Genomic DNA, 18,248 nt, shown 5'->3' with positions numbered 1-18,248 from the left:
GTTGAGGAAACCATCCGACGAAGCTGAGGAGAGCTACAACTCCAGCCACATGTCCACCAGAGCCATAATCGAGCAAACCATCAGTTTGCTGAAGATGCGATTCAGATGCCTGGATAGATCAGACGGAGCCCTGCAGTACTCAGCAGCCAGGGTCTCCAGAATCATCGTGGTTTGCTGTGCACTTCACAACATGGCACAGCGTCATGGCTTGCAGATTCCTGAGGACCAAGTGGCTCCTCACATATCCTCCTCAGATGAGGAGGAAGAGGAGGAGGAGGAGAACGAAAACAAACATCTTGCAGAGGCCCATCAACCAGCGGCAGCAGTACGCGAGAACATAGCTGCCCAGGATGCAAGGAATGCACTCATCTTGGCCAGATTTGCTTAGCCTAGCCACTCAAGCACTTTTGCATTGCATCTTCTTACCTGAGCATCGACAATGGCTATGAACCAGCTGATTTCTAGCAATTTGACCACCATACTGACAATTGCAAGTAATCCTAAGCCCTCAATGTGGAAGTCCCATTCGCGAAATGACACATACCACAACTACAGCAGTAGCCATCAGATTTTTTATGTACATGATTCATATGATGGCTTTTACACATAAAACATCAAATTTCACCCAAGTGACCACCCTTGTGACTATTTGTGCAGTATCTTTCTCTTATGCGTGCTCCTACATGGTGCTTCCCCTGTGGCTTCAGCAGATGTGGAGGCCCCTTGCTCAGTTTCTTGCTGCTCCTGTCTCGACACCTTTGGCAGGCGTCCTCTGGGGTGGCGAAGCTGTGAGAGCTCGTCAACAGTCTGCTGCTCCTGCGGCTGTGCAGGGGTTGAGAGGCCGATCTCAGTTGGGTGTGGACTCTGGTGGGGCTCGGACCGAGGGCTCTGCAGTGGCATGGAAGTGTGAGCGCTTGGAGAGGAGCCCCCACTTCCTTGATGTCTGCCACCAACTTCCCTCTCATGGGTCAGGTCCCCCTCAGTGCTTGCAAGTGGCTTGAGAGCACCTTGCTGCACATCAGGGGGGCCATGGGAACCTGTATCTGCACTGGCAGTCTTACTCAGAGGGACTGCCATGAAGGTCTGGTTTCTCTGTTCAATAGCTGACCATCGCTCCTCCAGAGATGTCAGTCTATTCTGAACACTCACCATGTTTTCAACACTCTGGCGACTTAGCTCCTCCATGACCATAGCCATCCTCTCGTCTACTGTAACCATCCTTTCCATGGAGGTTGCCATCCTTTCTGTGGTGATGCGTTCATGCGCCAATGACTCCACAAAGGCTCTGCTCATGTTAGCGAGGGACTCCTCCATTCGCTCCACACTCACAGCGACCCTGGAGACAAATCCTGCCAGAGACTCCTGCATCTTTTCCTGGAGTGCCATCACCGCTGATACTGTGGATGGACCCAGAGGCAGAGGGTCAACATGCAGCTGAGCCGAGCTGGCAGAGTCCTGCGCCCTCCAACTAGGACTCTCCACTGCTGTCCCTGTCTCCACAATCTGCTGATGCTCACTTGTGAGCTGTGATACACCAGGTGACAACACTACTCTATGTCCCGAAGGTCCCACCGAGGTGTGAGTGTCTGCGCTGGTGCTGGGTGCGCTGAATTCTGCTGATGCTGCGCCCTCAGAGGTTGCAGCTTCCTCTGAGGAGTCTGGAGACTCAGCCTGCTCCTCCTGACTAGTGGGGACGGGGGCTTGCGATGGTCCTGTGGGGGAGTAAAGGAAAGAGTCAGAGATGTGATGCCAAGGTTTACATGCACATTGCATATTTGCAGATGATCATTAGTCCAGCTGTTAGAGCTTCCGAAACATTATCAGCGACTCATGCAATGTCAACGAGAGAGATGGAAAACTATTCTGTCACCAGCTTGGTGTGAGGCACCCGTCAGTCCGCCCCCCACATGCACGTCGTCCTCCAGTCCTACGATCTCCAGGATCGCCTCCTCCCAGGGGGTGAGGTGGGCTACTGATGGTGGCCCTCCTCCTGTCCTTGCTCGTTCTCTTTTATTGTGAGCTCTCTTCCTGCAATGAGGGAGACAAGTGGAGTTTGAGTGAGAATGAAGGAGTGAGTGTAGAGAATTCATAGCATAGATGCTTAGAAGGAGACAAAGATGGAGTGAGGTGGCAAGACCAAGGGCCCTCCCTGTGTGTTGTCAGTTGTTTTCATTGCATCAGAGTGATAGGGAGTGTGAGGGCTGCATAGTCGAATAGTTAGGTGAATGTGACCATAGAGAGAGAGGGAATGGGTAAGGGTGCACGGATGTCAGTGTCAAGTGGGATGTGGAGGAAGAGATTGCTAAAGCTGAGTGCTGGTGAGGAGAGGCAATGGGGATTAGATTGAGAGTGATGGGAAATTCATACTCACTTTTCCAGTGCGCTGAAGGTCATGAAATCTCTTCCAGCACTGTATCCAGGTTCTGCGGGTAGCCGATAAGGAGTTGACCTCCTCTGCCACTTGCGGCCACGAAGCCTTTGTCTGCTGGGGAGGCTTCTTCCTCCCTGATGAAAGGAAGAGCACCTTCTTGTGAGCTCTTGCTCCCTCCACTAAAGCCTGCAGGGCAACGTCGTCAAAACGGGGTGCAGACCTCGGTCTTTCTCTGGCCATTCTGCTTCCAGCACAGTGTATCAGCAAATGCCAAAAGGTTGGCAGTCTGCAGAAGAAGCAAGGCTTCTTGCAGACCTTAAATGCAGCAGCAATGATGACGTCATCGGAGGCGACTTTCAGACTGGAGAAACTCATTTGCCATGGGTTCCCACACGCTGGAACTCAATTGGGCAATTTAGTTAAAATAGCACCAATCTCCCACATCGAATTACATTTGTGTGGATAACACGAAATGTGGATTACACGACACCAACCCGCACCTGAATGAAAATACAGCCCATAGAGTTACACAGCACAGAAAGAGGCCCTTCGGCCCATCGTGTCTGTGCCGGCCATCAAGCCCTATCTATTCTAATCCCATTTTCCAGCACTTGGTCCGTAGCCTTGTATGCTATGGCGTTTCACGTGCTCATCTAAATGCTTCTTGAATGTTGTGAGGGTTCCTGCCTCTACCACCCTTTCGGCAGTGAGTTCCAGATTCCAACCACCCTCTGGGTGAAAAAGTTTCTCCTTAAATCCCCTCTAAACCTCCTGCCCTTACCTTGAAACTATGCCCCCTGGTTATTGACCCCAAATATCTCAAAACAGCAGTCTGTTACACACATCTTAATCAACACGTGCAATAGTTAACATCAGCAAAGAGAGAACACATCCAGCTTAACACTTTAATCAGCAGGGTAAGGGTTACTCACTGTGTAACTGCACAGAGTTCCTGTTTGTTCAGTAGGGTAAGGGTTACTCACTGTGTAACTGCACAGAGTTCCTGTTTGTTCAGTAGGGTAAGGGTTACTCACTGTGTAACTGCACAGAGTTCCTGTTTGTTCAGTAGGGTAAGGGTTACTCACTGTGTAACTGTACAGAGTTCCTGTTTGTTCAGTAGGGTAAGGGTTACTCACTGTGTAACTGTACAGAGTTCCTGTTTGTTCAGTAGGGTAAGGGTTACTCACTGTGTAACTGCACAGAGTTTCTGTTTGTTCAGTAGGGTAAGGGTTACTCACTGTGTAACTGCACAGAGTTCCTGTTTGTTCAGTAGGGTAAGGGTTACTCACTGTGTAACTGTACAGAGTTCCGGTTTATTCAGTAGGGTAAGGGTTACTCACTGTGTAACTGCACAGAGTTCCTGTTTGTTCAGTAGGGTAAGGGTTACTCACTGTGTAACTGTACAGAGTTCCTGTTTGTTCAGTAGGGTAAGGGTTACTCACTGTGTAACTGCACAGAGTTCCTGTTTGTTCAGTAGGGTAAGGGTTACTCACTGTGGCCTTCATTGCAAGAGGATTTGAGTACAGGAGCAAGGATGTCTTACTACAGTTATACAGGGCCTTGGTGAGACCACACCTGGAGTACTGTGTGCAGTTGGTCTCCTTACCTATACTTGCCATCGAGGGAGTGCAGCGAAGGTTCACCAGACTGATTCCTGGGATGGTAGGACTGTCGTATGAGGAGAGATTGGGTCGACTAGGCCTGTATTCACTAGAGTTTAGAAGAATGAGAGGGGATCTCATTGAAATGTATAAAATTCTGACAGGGCTAGACAGACTGGATGCAGGGAGGATGTTTCCCCTGGCTGGGGCGTCTAGAACGAGGGGTCACAGTCTCAGGATACAGGGTAGGACATTTAGGACTGAGATGAGGAGAAATGTCTTCACTCAGAGGGTGGTGAACCTGTGGAATTCTCTATCATAGGAGGCTGTGGAGGCCAAGTCACTGAATATATTTAAGAAGGAGAGAGATAGATTTCTAGACACAAAAGGCATCAAAGGGTATGGGGAGAGAGTGGAAATATGGTATTGAGATAGAGGATCAGCCATGATCATATTGAATGGTGGAGCAGGCTCGAAGGGCCAAATGGCCTACTCTGGCTCCTATTTTTCTGTTTCTATGTGTATCTGTACAGAGTTCCTGTTTATTCAGCAGGGTAATGGTTACTCACTGTGTAACTGGACAGAGTTCCTGTTTATTCAGCAGGGTACGGGTCAAGATTCAAGATTCAAGATTCAAGATCATTTTATTGCCATATGTAACTAGTACAATGGAATGCTTACTCCCCACTCACTCCCACAATACAAGCATATAATATAAAAGCAAAAAAATAAAAACAAGTATAAATAAAAACAATAAGCAAATAAGCAAAAAGTATAGCAATAACAGTCCAAGTTGCAGGATATGATGAATAGGACAAAAAAAGCCTCAATTACCACTGGAAATAATAGTAATGTAATATGATAAATATATGGTAATATGAATATAATATATATATTTACATAAACATATAACTATAATATATGGGGCAGTGCGATTAGCAGTTCAGTAGGCGCACTGCCTGTGGATAGAAACTGTTCTTAAACCTGCTGGTCCTGGTTCGGATGCTGCAGTACCGACGTCCGGACCGCAGGAGGGAGAACAGTTTGTGCCCAGGGTGATTGGGATCCTGGATGATGAAGCGGGCCTTGTTCCGGCACCTGGTCTGGAAGATCTCCTCGATGGACGGAAGTGCGCACCCGATGATCTTTTCTGCCGTATTCACAACTCTCTGGATGGCTTTCTTGTTCTGTGCAGTGGTGTTACCATACCACACATTGACACCACTCGTCAAGACACTCTCTATGGTGCCGCGGTAAAAGTTCACAAGCCACTGTGTGCTTATGCCGCATTTCCTCAGGCACCGTAGAGGGTAAAGGCGCTGGTGTGCCTTCTTCAGCATAGCCTCAGTATTATGGTTCCAGGCCAGGTCATCAGAGATCTGCAGACCCAGGAATCGGAAGCAACTGACGACTTCCACTGGTGTCCCGTCTATGCTGATGGGGCGATGGTTCCCTCGGTGGCTTCTGAAGTCCACGATGAGCTCCTTAGTTTTGATAACGTTCAGGGCAAGGTTGTTGTCATTGCACCATCTCATCAGCTGGACTATCTCATCTCTGTACTCCGTCTCGTCATCGTTGCTTATCAGGCCAATTACTGTGGTGTCGTCGGCAAACTTGATAATCCAGTTATTGCTGTGTATGGCTGTACAGTCATGTGTAAACAGAGAGTACAGCCAAGGACTGAGGCAGCAGCCTTGTGGCGCTCCGGTGTTGAGAACCAGAGTGGATGAGGTGTTGTTCCCTATTTTCACCACTTGAGGCCTACCAGTCAGGAAATCCAGAATCCAATTGCAGATGGGGGTGCCCAGGCCTAGGTCCCTCAGTTTCAGGACCAGCTTGGAGGGAATAATAGTATTAAATGCAGAACTGTAGTCAATGAACAACAGTCTGACGTAAGTGTCCCTCCTGTCTAGGTGTTCCAGGGCAGTGTGTAGTGTTAGGGAGATGGCATCGTCTACAGACCTGTTCGCCCTATATGCGAACTGGAACGGGTCCAAGGAATCGGATATGATGCTGCTTATGTGTGTCATGACCAGCTTTTCCAGGCACTTAATGGCTATGGATGTTAGAGCCACGGGTCGATAGTCATTGAGGCCTGTTACCTTGGTCTTCTTAGGTAACGGCACAATGGTTGTCTCCTTGAAGCACACTGGTACAACAGACTGCTGCAATGAGATGTTAAAAATGTCCGTGAACACAGGAGCCAGCTGGTCTGCGCAGGTCTTGAAGACATGGGGTGAAACCCCATCTGGGCCGGCTGCCTTCCGTGCTTTCACTCTCCTGAAGGTTCTCCGGACCTCGGATTCAGTCAGCTGTAATGTGTAATCCTCTGGGTGGCTGGGGGTTTTAATGGCCGGCTCAGTGTTCTCCCACTCAAAGCGAGCATAAAAAGTATTCTGTTCGTATGGTAGGGAGGGATCGGTGTTGGTGACTCCCGCTGAGTTCCCCTTGTAGTCACTGAGGTTGATTTTCCGAGTTGTCACCCACGGTGAGGGGCCTGGTCTCCCATGAGCACAGATGAGGAAATGTGTGGCACACTGCCCACAATATTTCAATCCACACTAGCAGTGGCCAAGTACCCCACCCTGGGCAAAGACTCCATCAATCCTACTATGCAACTGTACAGAAATGCTTAATGTGCTGGGAAAGGGTCACTTGCTGTGTTCCTGTTGATAATGTGCAGGGTGTTTACAGTTTAATCAAACTTAAAGAGGGTTATATATTTAAACAGGCCTTGGAGATGGCACAGAGCTGATTTACTAGAATGGTACTAGGGACGAGAAACTCCAGTTACGTGGAGAGACTGGAGAAGTTGGGGTTATTCTCCTCAGATAGAGAAGGTTAAGAGCAGGTTTAATAGAGGTGCTCAAAATTGTGAATGGTTTTGATAGAGTAGACGGGGAGAAACTGTTTCCAGTGGCAGGAGGGTCAGTAACCAGAGGACACAGATTGAAGAGAATTGACAAAAGAACCAGAGGGGAGATGAGATGAAATGTTGCTTTGCAGAGTGAGTTGTGATGATCTGGAATGCACTGCCTGAAAGGGTGGTGGAAGCAGATTCAATAGTAACTTTCAAAAGGGAATTGGATTAATACAGGGCTACGGAGAAAGAGCAGGGGAGTGGGATTAATTGGATAGCTCTTTCAAAGAGCCAGCACAGGCACAGTGGACCGAATGGCCTCCTTCTATGCTGTATCATTCTGTGATTCATTCCTATAGATTTATCAAATTCATATAAAACTCACGTTTAATTAAAAAGCGTGGGGAAGGCCAGGCATTGGAACACAGTGCAGTGATTGCTATGTGTCAGCTACTACTTAAAGGCTGGCTTGAAACGTGAGCCAGTGGAAATGGAGCTGGCTTCTAAGTGGATCCCATTAAACTGGAATAACGCTGGATCTACTTCAGCTCCGAAGCTGGAGACACTTCACCTCATCTGGAGCTGCTAGGAGAAAACGAGCCTAGGTTCCCGGGTTCCCGCTCCTGATCACCGCGAAGGTTTAAAAGAGTCCAGGGAAAGAGTAGGGAAATAGGCTTCGAGCAGTGGGGTATGAGCACCAATCAAGTGAATGGCATCCTTATGAACCATGTAAGAGTGGGTACTGGGCACGGACGAGATGAATCTCAGCTGTAATGGTCCCTATTGTTGAATAGCTTGCTCACACTCATTGGGGTAGAAATTGGTATGCGTGTGCCTGAAGAAGAGAGTGTTTGAAGACCAGGACCTCAAACCCAGCACCAAGCTCATGGTCTACAGAGTAGTAGTGATACCTGCCCTCCTGTATGCTTCAGAGACATGGACCATGTGCAGTAGGCACCTCAAAGCACTGGAGAGATACCACCAACACTGCCTCCGCAAGATCCTGCAAATCCATTGGCAGGATAGGCGCACCAATGTCAGTGTTCTTGCTCAGGCCAACATCCTCAGCATCGAAGCTTTGACCACGCTTGATCAGCTCCGATGGACGAGCCACATCGTCTGCATGCCCGATACGAGACTCCCAGAGTAATCGCTCTACTCAGAGCTCCGACACGGCAAGAGAGCCCCAGGTGGGCAGAGGAAACGCTTCAAGGACACCCTCAAAGCCTCCTTGAAAAAGTGCAACATCCCCACCGACACCTGGGAATCCCTGGCCCAAGACCGCACAAAGTGGAGGAGAAGCATCCGGGAAGGCACCGAATACCTTGAGTCTCTTCGCCGGGAGCAAGCGGAAGCCAAGCGCAAACAGTGAAAGGAGCGCACGCCAACCCAAGCACCCACCCACCCGCCCCTTCAACCACTGTCTGCCCCACCTGTGACAGAGACTGTAGGTCCCGCATTGGACTCATCAGTCACCTGAGAACTCATTTTTAGTGTGGAAGCAAGTCATCCTCGGTTCCAAGGGACTACCTAAGAAGAAGAAGGCATGGGCGTAAAACGGATGCAACGTTGATAAATGTTCACAGTGGGATGTCCTGTGCCCAATCCGCGCACACGGACAGGCCACTGCTAAATTCATCAGGCCCCATGTTTTAGCCGTCCCGGGCATTTGCCTAAAGCAGGCGTTAGTTACCTTGTATATGTTAATTAGTGGCCTAATGCCTGTTGAAGGACCCAACCGCCCACCACCCCCCACCCCCCCACCTACCCCCGCACTGGAAATTAGATCCCAGTGAGCGGAGCAGGAGCAGGTGATGGGCCTGACCCACTCAGGATTCTTCAGCGGCCTCCAACGAAAGATGCAGGGCAACCAGAGGCAAGGATTGGCAATGTGTCTGAGAAAAGTCAATGCGAGTCTCAGGAAACCTGTGAGACTCCCTGACAGTAAAGCATATTGTTCAACAGCAGTGTGTTCGGAGATAGCTTGAAGAGGAGCCTTAAAGTAGTCGTGGCGGAGAGCAATGTTTCTGCGTCTTTGAAAGGATCTGGAGGTGGGCTGCTTGGAGTGGCACTGTGCCGGGAATGGGTGAAATGGAGCTGGAACACATCAGTAAGTGGATGAAAGGGAAAAATCTGCATTAGATATGAAGTACTGATTGATCCCGAAACAGACAGCACCTGAGAGCAGGGTCTGTGAAAGGCCACGGCTGTCCCACGCATCGTTAATCAGCTAAACAGCTGGCAGGTAGCACGTTACAATAGCCTGACAAAGACGTCTGGCACGGGAGCGATTCAGCAGATGTTCAGCGGCTATCAGAGTTCAGGCCTTCAAACAGAGGGCTCTTTACAGCTCCTTACCAAAGTAATTCAGTTTGAATTTTATTCATGGTGATAAGTTGAACTGAATTGAAACAAGTCGTATAACACCAAATAAAAGAGGGCAGATTTAACACTATCGTGCTGTACAGGTATTAATGTAGCACTGTAATGCTGTTCAACTTTCAGTCCCTCTCAGTCCCTTGTTCAAGTATCCATTTTTCACCCGGGAGCCCCGACAGTGAGTGTCCGCATAGCGGTTAAACATCACGGCAGGTTCGCCATCAACACCGGCAGCTCCTCCGAGGCCACGAGCATCGTGAGCTCCTTCCCGGGCGATATTTTCCAGCGCAGCGCGGACGAAGTTTCCCGCCGGGCCCGTTAAAAGTGCTCGACCATCGGCTCCCGGGGCACCCAGACTGCTGTGCGTCTGCTGCTGCCCAGGGGAGCTGGCCAAGGGACAAGGGCTGTGACTGAGTACACCAGCTCCAAGCAAACCTCCACAATGTACTGAAAAAAAACCCAAAGCACAACAGCTGAGCCCGTCTTCGCTACGCACACACACGCACACTCACACACATGCACACACGTACACACACACATACGCACGCATGCACATGCACGCATACACACATGTGCACACACACATGCACACACGCATATATACACACAGGCGTGCACATACATGCACACACACACACGCGCGCACACACGCGTGCACACACACGCACACGTGATAATGACCAAATAATCTGTTTTTAGGTGTTGGTTGAGGGATAAATTTTGGCCAGGATACCAGGGAAAACTCTTCTTCTAAAGAGTGCCATGGGATTTTTAACGTCCACCTGAGAGGGCAGATGGGCCCTCGGTTTAAATGGGTCACTGGACAGTGATCAGGAGCAGAAGCCCTGGTTTCTCCCATCTCTGAACCGGGGCAATTGCGGTGAGATCGGCTAACTCCGCACAGAGTGTGGATTGAACCTGTATTCATTCTCCTTTAAAAGCCGTCAGGTGCAAGTTGTTAACAATGGATTTTTTTTTTAGACGCCTCTCGACGTGAATCTCTCACCTCGGTGCCTGGTCGATGAGGAGTTTCAAACACGCAGAGTCGCCCTTTGCTGCCGCATAGTGCGCTGGCACTGCCCCATTGTCCGTCTCCATCGTGGGATCGCATCCCGCCTGCAGCAACCACCGCACCGTGTCCAAGCGGCCAAATCGAGCTGCCAGGTGCAGGACAGATGCACCATAGTCATCGCAGTCCTGAAGGAGAAATATTTTGCTGAGGATCATTGGCAAAAAAAACCCCATCAGTATACAGATCAAATCAACAGCTCTACCTGCGTGTGGAAGTCTCTTGTCTCTGCTGGCTCTCAGTGTCCTGCAGAAAATGGGTCGAGAGTTTCAATCCAGTTCTTAGTACATGGTGGATGACAGCACAAGATTGCTCCTAATTGAGCATTAAATTGGTAATCCCTCATTTGATAACATTTCTTAATTTGAACCCTGTAAAGTCTGTGTGTTCTAGTTGTAATTAATAACACACAGACTACAAGATTAAAGTTCAACAGGTCTTTACTGGTTGGAGGTCAGGACTATACTAAATACAATCTTACTACACAGTGCTTATATACCGGTGGTCACCACCGGTATTACATATACAGCAGCCAGAGAAAGTAGTACATCTCTTAAGGTGGAACAGGCTTAAGTTCTCTTAAGGTGGAACAGGTTACATACACCACAATCCTCCCTTTTTAGCTTAATAGTCATATCCCCATTTAACATAACATCATAACATATATTACATATATAACTTCAGGTATAAACAGTTCAAAGGTTCAGTCTCTCAGGAGGCCTTCTGATTCGGTCTGGATAACGCCTTTCAGTGGTCTCTGATTCTTGTTGCTGAGGTGACTCTTCTTGTTGGTTTCCTATGTATTGGACGTCATCATCAGGTACAGTCCCTGCCGAGGTTGATGCTTCAGGTTCATTAACGTCTTCCACAGTTGTCTCTGTCGCAACCATGGGTTCGACCCTTGCTCTTGATTCTACCAGTTGATCCGCATGACGCCTTATCACATTGTTACCAATATCTACTGTGTACATCAGAGGTCCTTGTCTGGCCCGAATTGTTCCGGACTGCCATTTTTTGCTTCCATAGCCCCTAGCCAACACTGGTTGTCCTACTTCGAAACTTCGAGTGGACTTGTTATTAATATGCCGGAACTGTTTGTTTTCCACTTCCCTCCGCACATTTGGTTTTAACAAGTCCAACCTGGACCGCAACCTCCTGTTATAAAACATCATGGCAGGACTTTGGTTAGTCACTGCATGAGCGGCGTTTCGATACGCCATTAGGAAATTGTCCACCTTGTGCTGTAGCGGAATCTGATCATCGTTCATGGCCTTTATTGCCTTTTTGAATGTTTGGCCAAATCTCTCGGCCAACCCGTTTGTCGCCGGATGATATGGGGCAGAGGTATAATGTTTCACCCCATTCTTCTTTAAGAATTTTTGGAATTCTTCCGACACGAACTGTGGTCCGTTGTCCGAACAGATCTGTTCTGGCAATCCGTTCCTTGCGAATATTGTTCTTAACACCGCAATTGTCTTTTCTGAAGTAGTGGTATTCATCTTGATCACTTCTGGCCATTTGGAATGTGCGTCCACCGCAATTAGGAACATGGAGACCATGAATGGACCAGCAAAGTCAATATGTACGCGTTGCCATGGGGCTGAAGGCCATTCCCATGGGTGTAGTGGTGCGATCAGAGGTGCATTTTGCACTTTTTGGCACCCAGCGCAGCTTTTCGTCAACTCCTCTATCTGTTGGTCAATACCTGGCCACCATACATAAGCCCTAGCAAGACTTTTCATCTTAACTCCCCCCAGATGACCTTCATGCAGTTCTTTTAGAACTCTTTCCCTTAACTTGGGAGGAATAATCACTCTTGTCCCGTACATCAAAGTACCATGGCAGATGGACAGCTGGTCTCGCCTTGCCGAGAATGCCGGTAACAGAGGATCACCACGTGTTGGCCATCCTTTCACTGTCACCTCGTAGACTCTGGACAGTGTCGGGTCATTCCTGGTTTCTCTTTCAATACTTGCATTGGTGACTGGTAAACACTCGATGATGGTCGAATGAAATAACTCAACAGGGTCAACTTTCGTCGTTTCTTCTTCTTCAGGTAGTGGCAGGCGCGACAGCCCATCAGCATTGCCATGCTGCTTCGTACTTTTGAATTCTATTTGATATTGATGTGCCCCTAGGAAAAGGGACCATCTCTGGAGACGCTGTGCTGTCATCACTGAAACACCCTTCTTAGGGTTAAAAATGGATACCAACGGCTGATGGTCTGTCAGAAGTGTGAATTTTTGGCCCTGCAGGTAATGATTAAACTTCTTCACTCCCCATACAAGGCTGAGAGCCTCCCTATCGATCTGCACATAGTTGCGCTCAGCGGAGGTCAATGATCTGGATGCAAACGCGACTGGCCTTTCCGTGCCATTTGGCAACTTGTGTGAGAGTACTGCCCCAATACCATATGGAGAAGCATCACAAGCCAACCGAATAGGCAGTGTCGGGTTGAAGTGAGCCAACACTTCCTCTGAGGTGATCAATTCTTTGCTTTTGCGAAATGCCTTCTTACAGTTTTCGCTCCATTCCCATGGTACCCCCTTCTGTAAAAGAGCGTTTAGTGGGTGCAGTACCGTGGATAGATTTGGTAGAAATTTATGGTAATAGTTAATCAATCCTAGAAACGACCTCAACTGAGAGACATTATCCGGAGCGGGAGCCTTTACAACTGCCTCTATCTTGTCAGGAGACTTATGAAGCCCCTCCCGGTCAATGACATGACCACAGTACGAGATCCGCTTCTGGAAGAACTCACATTTCTGCCGATTAACTCTAAGTCCATACTCTTTCAGTCTGTTGAGCACCAGTTCCAAGTTTGCGAGGTGTTCTTCATCACCATCACCTGTGATCAGAATATCATCCAGGTAACATTGTGTGCCTGGAATTCCCTGTAATACCTGCTCCATGGCCCTCTGCCAAATTGCTGGAGCCGATGCCACTCCAAAAACCAGCCTATTGTACCGGTACAAACCTCGATGCGTGTTGATCGTGAGGTATTGGCGTGACTCTTCTTCAACCTCCATCTGCAAGTACGCCTGCGCCAGGTCTATCTTGGTGAAGTGTTTCCCGCCAGACAACGAAGGAAAAATATCCTCAATCCACGGAAGCGGATACTGCACCGTGTGAAGCACCGGATTAACGGTGATTTTGAAATCTCCACAGATGCGAACCTTCCCTGGTTCTCCTGGCTTGTTGCTCGAAGGACGTTTCATAACGGGAACAATGGGCATAGCCCACTCACTCCAATCTACCTTAGACAGTACACCTGAACGTTCTAGCGCTTCCAGTTCCGCTTCTACAGTAGGTCGTATTGCATAGGGTACCGGTCTGGCTTTAAAAAATTTTGGGTGTGCATGTTCATCAATCTTGATGTTTGCCGTAATTCCTCTCAGTGTTCCCAGTCCCTGCTGGAACACCTCTTTAGCATCATCCAATATTCTGGACAATCGTTTAGGTTTGACATCTGTTTCCCCGGAATCTACCATTAGTGCCTTCAAGGAGTGCCAGTCCATATTCATTTTCCTAATCCACTCCCGTCCCAGTAGTGGTGGACCTCCTTCAGGTAGCACATATAAGTCCATTACTTGGCTTTCTTCGCCCTTTTGGACCACTTTTACCTCTATCTTTCTGATGGGGTACACTCTTTGCCCCGTGTATGTTTTCAATATAATCTCCGTATCCCGTAGGGGAATATGTTGGAATAACTTTATGTAATCTTTCTTATTCATGACCATCAATGCCGATCCAGTGTCCAATTCCACCTTTACTTGGACTCCTGCTATCTGAAGGGTGACCCAAATTGTCTGGAGATCTGCATCCTTACCAACGTTGCGTACTCTTAAGCTACCCAGTTCATTACTGCTAGCGTCTGAATCTGACTTCTGTTCGGTCGAACTGTTCTTTGTCACCTTGTGTACCTTTATGTATTTTCCTTGCGGTGACTTTTTGTTGCTGGTCTTCTTTCCTGACCGGCATACTTTAGCTATGTGGCCAAGCCTGCCACACGTTCTGCATTCTTGGTTTTTAAACCAACACTGGTTCTGATCGTGCGTTGTCTTTCCGCAACGATAACATTTTACAGTACTCAAAGAGGAACCCAATTTATTTGTACTGAGTTCCGGTGACCGTAGCTGCATTACTGCCGTGCCTCTCGCTGTGGCTTCGTGTGCTGCTGCCATCATGACCGCTTTCTCAAGCGTCAGCTCATTCTCCTTGAGCAATCGCTTTTGTGTATCTTCTTTTAATAAACCACACACAAATTTATCTCGTAGCGCCTCTGTCAGTCTCGTTCCGAATTGACAGTACTTTGCTATTCAGCATTGCTTTCATCCTTCAGCTGCCTTCTGCTGTAAAATTTAAATCGTTCTGCTAGCATCAGCGGCGTGGGGTTTAGGTGATTTTTCAGGACAGTAACAATCTCCTCGAATGTCTTATCCGCCGGTTCGTCTGGTGATAAAAGGTGTTTCAATTGCCCGTATGTCTTCGCACCCATTAAGTTTAATAATGTTAGTGCTTTCTCTTCATCTGGGATTTTATTTGCTTTACAATAATTTTGTATGCGTTCTACATACATAGCCCAATCTTCGATGTCGCTGTCAAAGGTATTAATGTTCCCATGTTTAGGCATCGTTGCAATTTAATTTATTTTAATTTTTATCCAAGATGGCGGCTTCCGCGCTCTTGTCTTCGTCCTCCGCCTACAAAATGGCAGTTTTCCCGTGCTTGGCGGTCTTCACCCATCCCCCGACGCTGTCTCCGCTTCACCACGGCTCTCGCGCCTTCATTTGCCCCCAGACGCTGCGCCTTTTTAGCCCGAATGCGGCCCGGCCCTTATCACCAACCGCGATCGATGTCCCCGCGCTGCGCCTTTCGGCCCGAATGCGGCCCGGCCCTTATCTCCGGTCACGATCGATCTCACCACCCTTATTCCTCCGTCTTCCCTCCCCGTCTGTACAGCCAACGCGGCCGACTTTCTGGTCGCGTCGCTGCCCGGCTTACCCACTACTGAGGTGGAAAGAAGATAGCTGACAGCCGCTGATGGAGGCTTCGAGTTCAGGATGTCTTCTGCACTCTGGTTTCTCGATGTCTGCCGCGCGACGTGTCTTCCAGCAGGGTGATGAGGGTGGAAGCCTCTCTTCGACGTCCGTTCTGTGGACGAAGCCGCCGTGGGTATAACTGCCGCAGGGTAAGAATCTGACTCATCGCCACTGTAAAGTCTGTGTGTTCTAGTTGTAATTAATAACACACAGACTACAAGATTAAAGTTCAACAGGTCTTTACTGGTTGGAGGTCAGGACTATACTAAATACAATCTTACTACACAGTGCTTATATACCGGTGGTCACCACCGGTATTACGTATACAGCAGCCAGAGAAAGTAGTTCATCTCTTAAGGTGGAACAGGCTTAAGTTCTCTTAAGGTGGAATAGGTTACATACTCCACAAACCCCTGCTGTCCCAACCCAGTCTAAGTTTCTCAGGTCATCGTGGTTTGCTGCACTCTCCACATCCTCGCTACCCAAACAACCATTCACACGGAGCAGCTGAGGGACCAGAAGAGTGGCCAACACCAGCACCATTGGCAGTTCAAGAGCCATTTGGCAGAACATTGTGCAGGATGTCTTCTACTGCTGCCCCCGTGGGCCTGTTCCATGACCAGTTCTCCCTGTCTCCTGCAATAAATTACAATGCCCTACAGTTCCACTGCCACGCTACTTACCTGCCAGGCCAACCACGTCTTTTCATTGCACATGCCTTTCCAATCAGGCCTAGAAATTCAGTGCCCTTAGCACCGATTTTGCGGCGCTAGAGGGCCTAGCGCTGCAATTGGCGCCGGTTCCTAAATTGCCTGGGGCCCTTCCGCGGCGGTAGACCGGTAGCGCTGCGCCGGCGCCAATGACGTCATCGGTGTGCGCAGCGTCCCGGTTGCCGTGGTAACCCAGCCCCAAGCCGAAATTCAGTTGCGGCCGCCTCGCCAGTGGCAGCCGCAACGAAGACTCCGGCAAACGAGTGTTGCCGGAGTCTGCGCCGGCGCTTTAAGGAGGCGCGGCGGCCGGCCGCTTTCCCGCCGGCCACCTGCCCGCAGCTCCCTCCCCGGACTTCTCCCCCCCCCGCCCCCGGAACAGATGCAAGCCCGGCACTTGTCCGAGGTGCCGGGCTCATTTTTGAAGAGATTTGCGCGGGCCGCGGCCGGGTGCAGGCAGCTCCTCCTTAACGGAAGGAGGAGGCCTGCACTTCCCAAGCCTGCCGCACCGCAGCGGGCGCCGCAGCACCGGAATAGCGCCGCAATGCGGCGCGTTGCGCCAGTTTTCAGGCGCTAAAACCCATCAGTAGCGCTGGCAGCCGTTTGGGCGCGGCGCTACTGAATTTTTGGCGCGCACAAAGGGACTTAGCACCGGCGCTAACTTCCAGCGCTAAAGCCCTGGTGCAGCGCAAACTCAATTTCTAGGCCACAGTGTACAGCTGTAACTTCTGTGCGAAAATGTTTTATTTCCCAAAAAGTGAAGTCTCTCTGAATCGACTGCTTTCTACACCAAGGCAATTCCTCTCCCTAACAACCTATTGTGCTCATAAATTTGTCTAAGTTTAAGGCTATGCCCTTTTGTTCTGGAGTCTTTGACTATGTTTTTTGAAGTTGATTCTCAGGAAGTGAGCGTTGCTGGCAAGGCTGGCATTTATTGCCCATCCCTAGTTGCCCTTGAGAAGGCGGTGGTGAGCTGCTGCAGTGAAGGTGCTCCCACAGTGCTGTTAGGTAGGGAGTTCCAGGATTTTGACCCAGTGACGATGAAGGACACATACTGACATTTATCTTGTCTACACCTCTTTAGGATCTTGAATACTAAGATCACCGCTGACCCTTCTCTTCAGTGTAAACATCCCCAGCGTCTTCAGCCTCTCCTCATAACTTGGTGCCTAATCCTTCACTGCACCCTCTCCAATGCCTTAGTGACTTTCTCATAACACGGTGATCAGAACTCTGCACAATACTCCATGTGGGCCCGGACCAGTGCTCAGTACAAATTTCCCAAGATTATTTAGCTCTGGCTAGTTTTACTGCTGCACACACTCTGCTGATGGCTTCAGTGATTTATCTGCCAGTATCTCCAAATTTCTCTCCTGTGACCTATAGCTTAGCTTATACAACTACTGTTTATTATCCTTTCCCAATCTCATGACTTGGCACTTGTCCACAACAAATCGTCACTTGGCAGCCCAGCTCCCCACTCTATACAGGTCCATCTGTATTTGTTCCCAGTCGTTTGCAGTCCCTCCCATTTTGATATCATCTATAAACTTGTTTTGTTTCTGTCCCCGCTTCCAAGTCATTTCTGTACGTTATAAGCAGCACCGGCACCACCACCACTCCCTGATGCACCCCACAAGTTGCCTCCTTTTATGCCGATTCAGCTGAAGGTACAACCGGTCTTTCCTGCATCTTTTTCAGCCAATTCTAGATCCAATTCAGCAGCGTTCCACTTATGCCGCGCCTTCTAACCTTCTGGACCAGTCACTATGTCAAAAGCTTTGCTGACATCTAAAATAAACAGCATCCAGTGAGCTTCCCTGTCCGCAAGGTTAGTTACCTACGCAGAGAACGTCAGGCGGCTGGTTGAAGTGGGACTTCCCTCTCGTGAAGCCAGGCTGGCGCTCTCTTATAGATCCCTACTTCTCCAGGTGGTTCACCAGTTGCTCCATCAGGACACATTCCAGTATATTTCCCTTCATTGTACCTCAGGCCGACTGGCCTGTTATTCCCCCGGTTTTTCCTTTGTGACTTTTTATAGATTTCTGTCACATTCCATTTTGTAAAACGCATAGGCCCAGTCCCCATTTCCAAAGATTCCCTTAATGTGTTTGCTCAAATATACCCTTGTACAACGCGTGTATATCTCCTGCATATATTGTACAGTTCCTGTATCTCTCCTGTATATATTGTACAGTTCCTGTATATCTCCTGTATAT

The 18,248-nt window shown here is 49.0% G+C and overlaps 1 protein-coding gene across 7 annotated transcripts in view; it reads right to left on the bottom strand.

Moving 5' to 3' along the window:
- Positions 1-18,248, bottom strand: part of LOC147115992 (espin-like) — a 470,195-nt gene that overhangs the window by 317,595 nt on the left and 134,352 nt on the right. For all 7 annotated transcript variants that reach the window (XR_015078729.1, XR_015078728.1, XM_085990693.1 and 4 more), the window contains exon 2: positions 10,218-10,408. Coding sequence is in view for 5 of the 7 variants with exons in the window: in XM_085990693.1 (XP_085846819.1) it covers positions 10,218-10,408 (191 nt within the window). In the remaining 2 variants the exon portion in view is untranslated. The remainder of the gene's footprint in view (positions 1-10,217; positions 10,409-18,248) is intronic.

This window comes from Somniosus microcephalus, chromosome 6, assembly GCF_052327205.1.
Source record: "Somniosus microcephalus isolate GS21.2 chromosome 6, FLI_Smic_1.0, whole genome shotgun sequence".
Taxonomy (NCBI): Eukaryota; Metazoa; Chordata; class Chondrichthyes; order Squaliformes; family Somniosidae; genus Somniosus; species Somniosus microcephalus.
The sequence above is the reverse complement of the archived record's forward strand: the minus strand, read 5'-3'. Positions and strand labels throughout refer to the sequence as shown.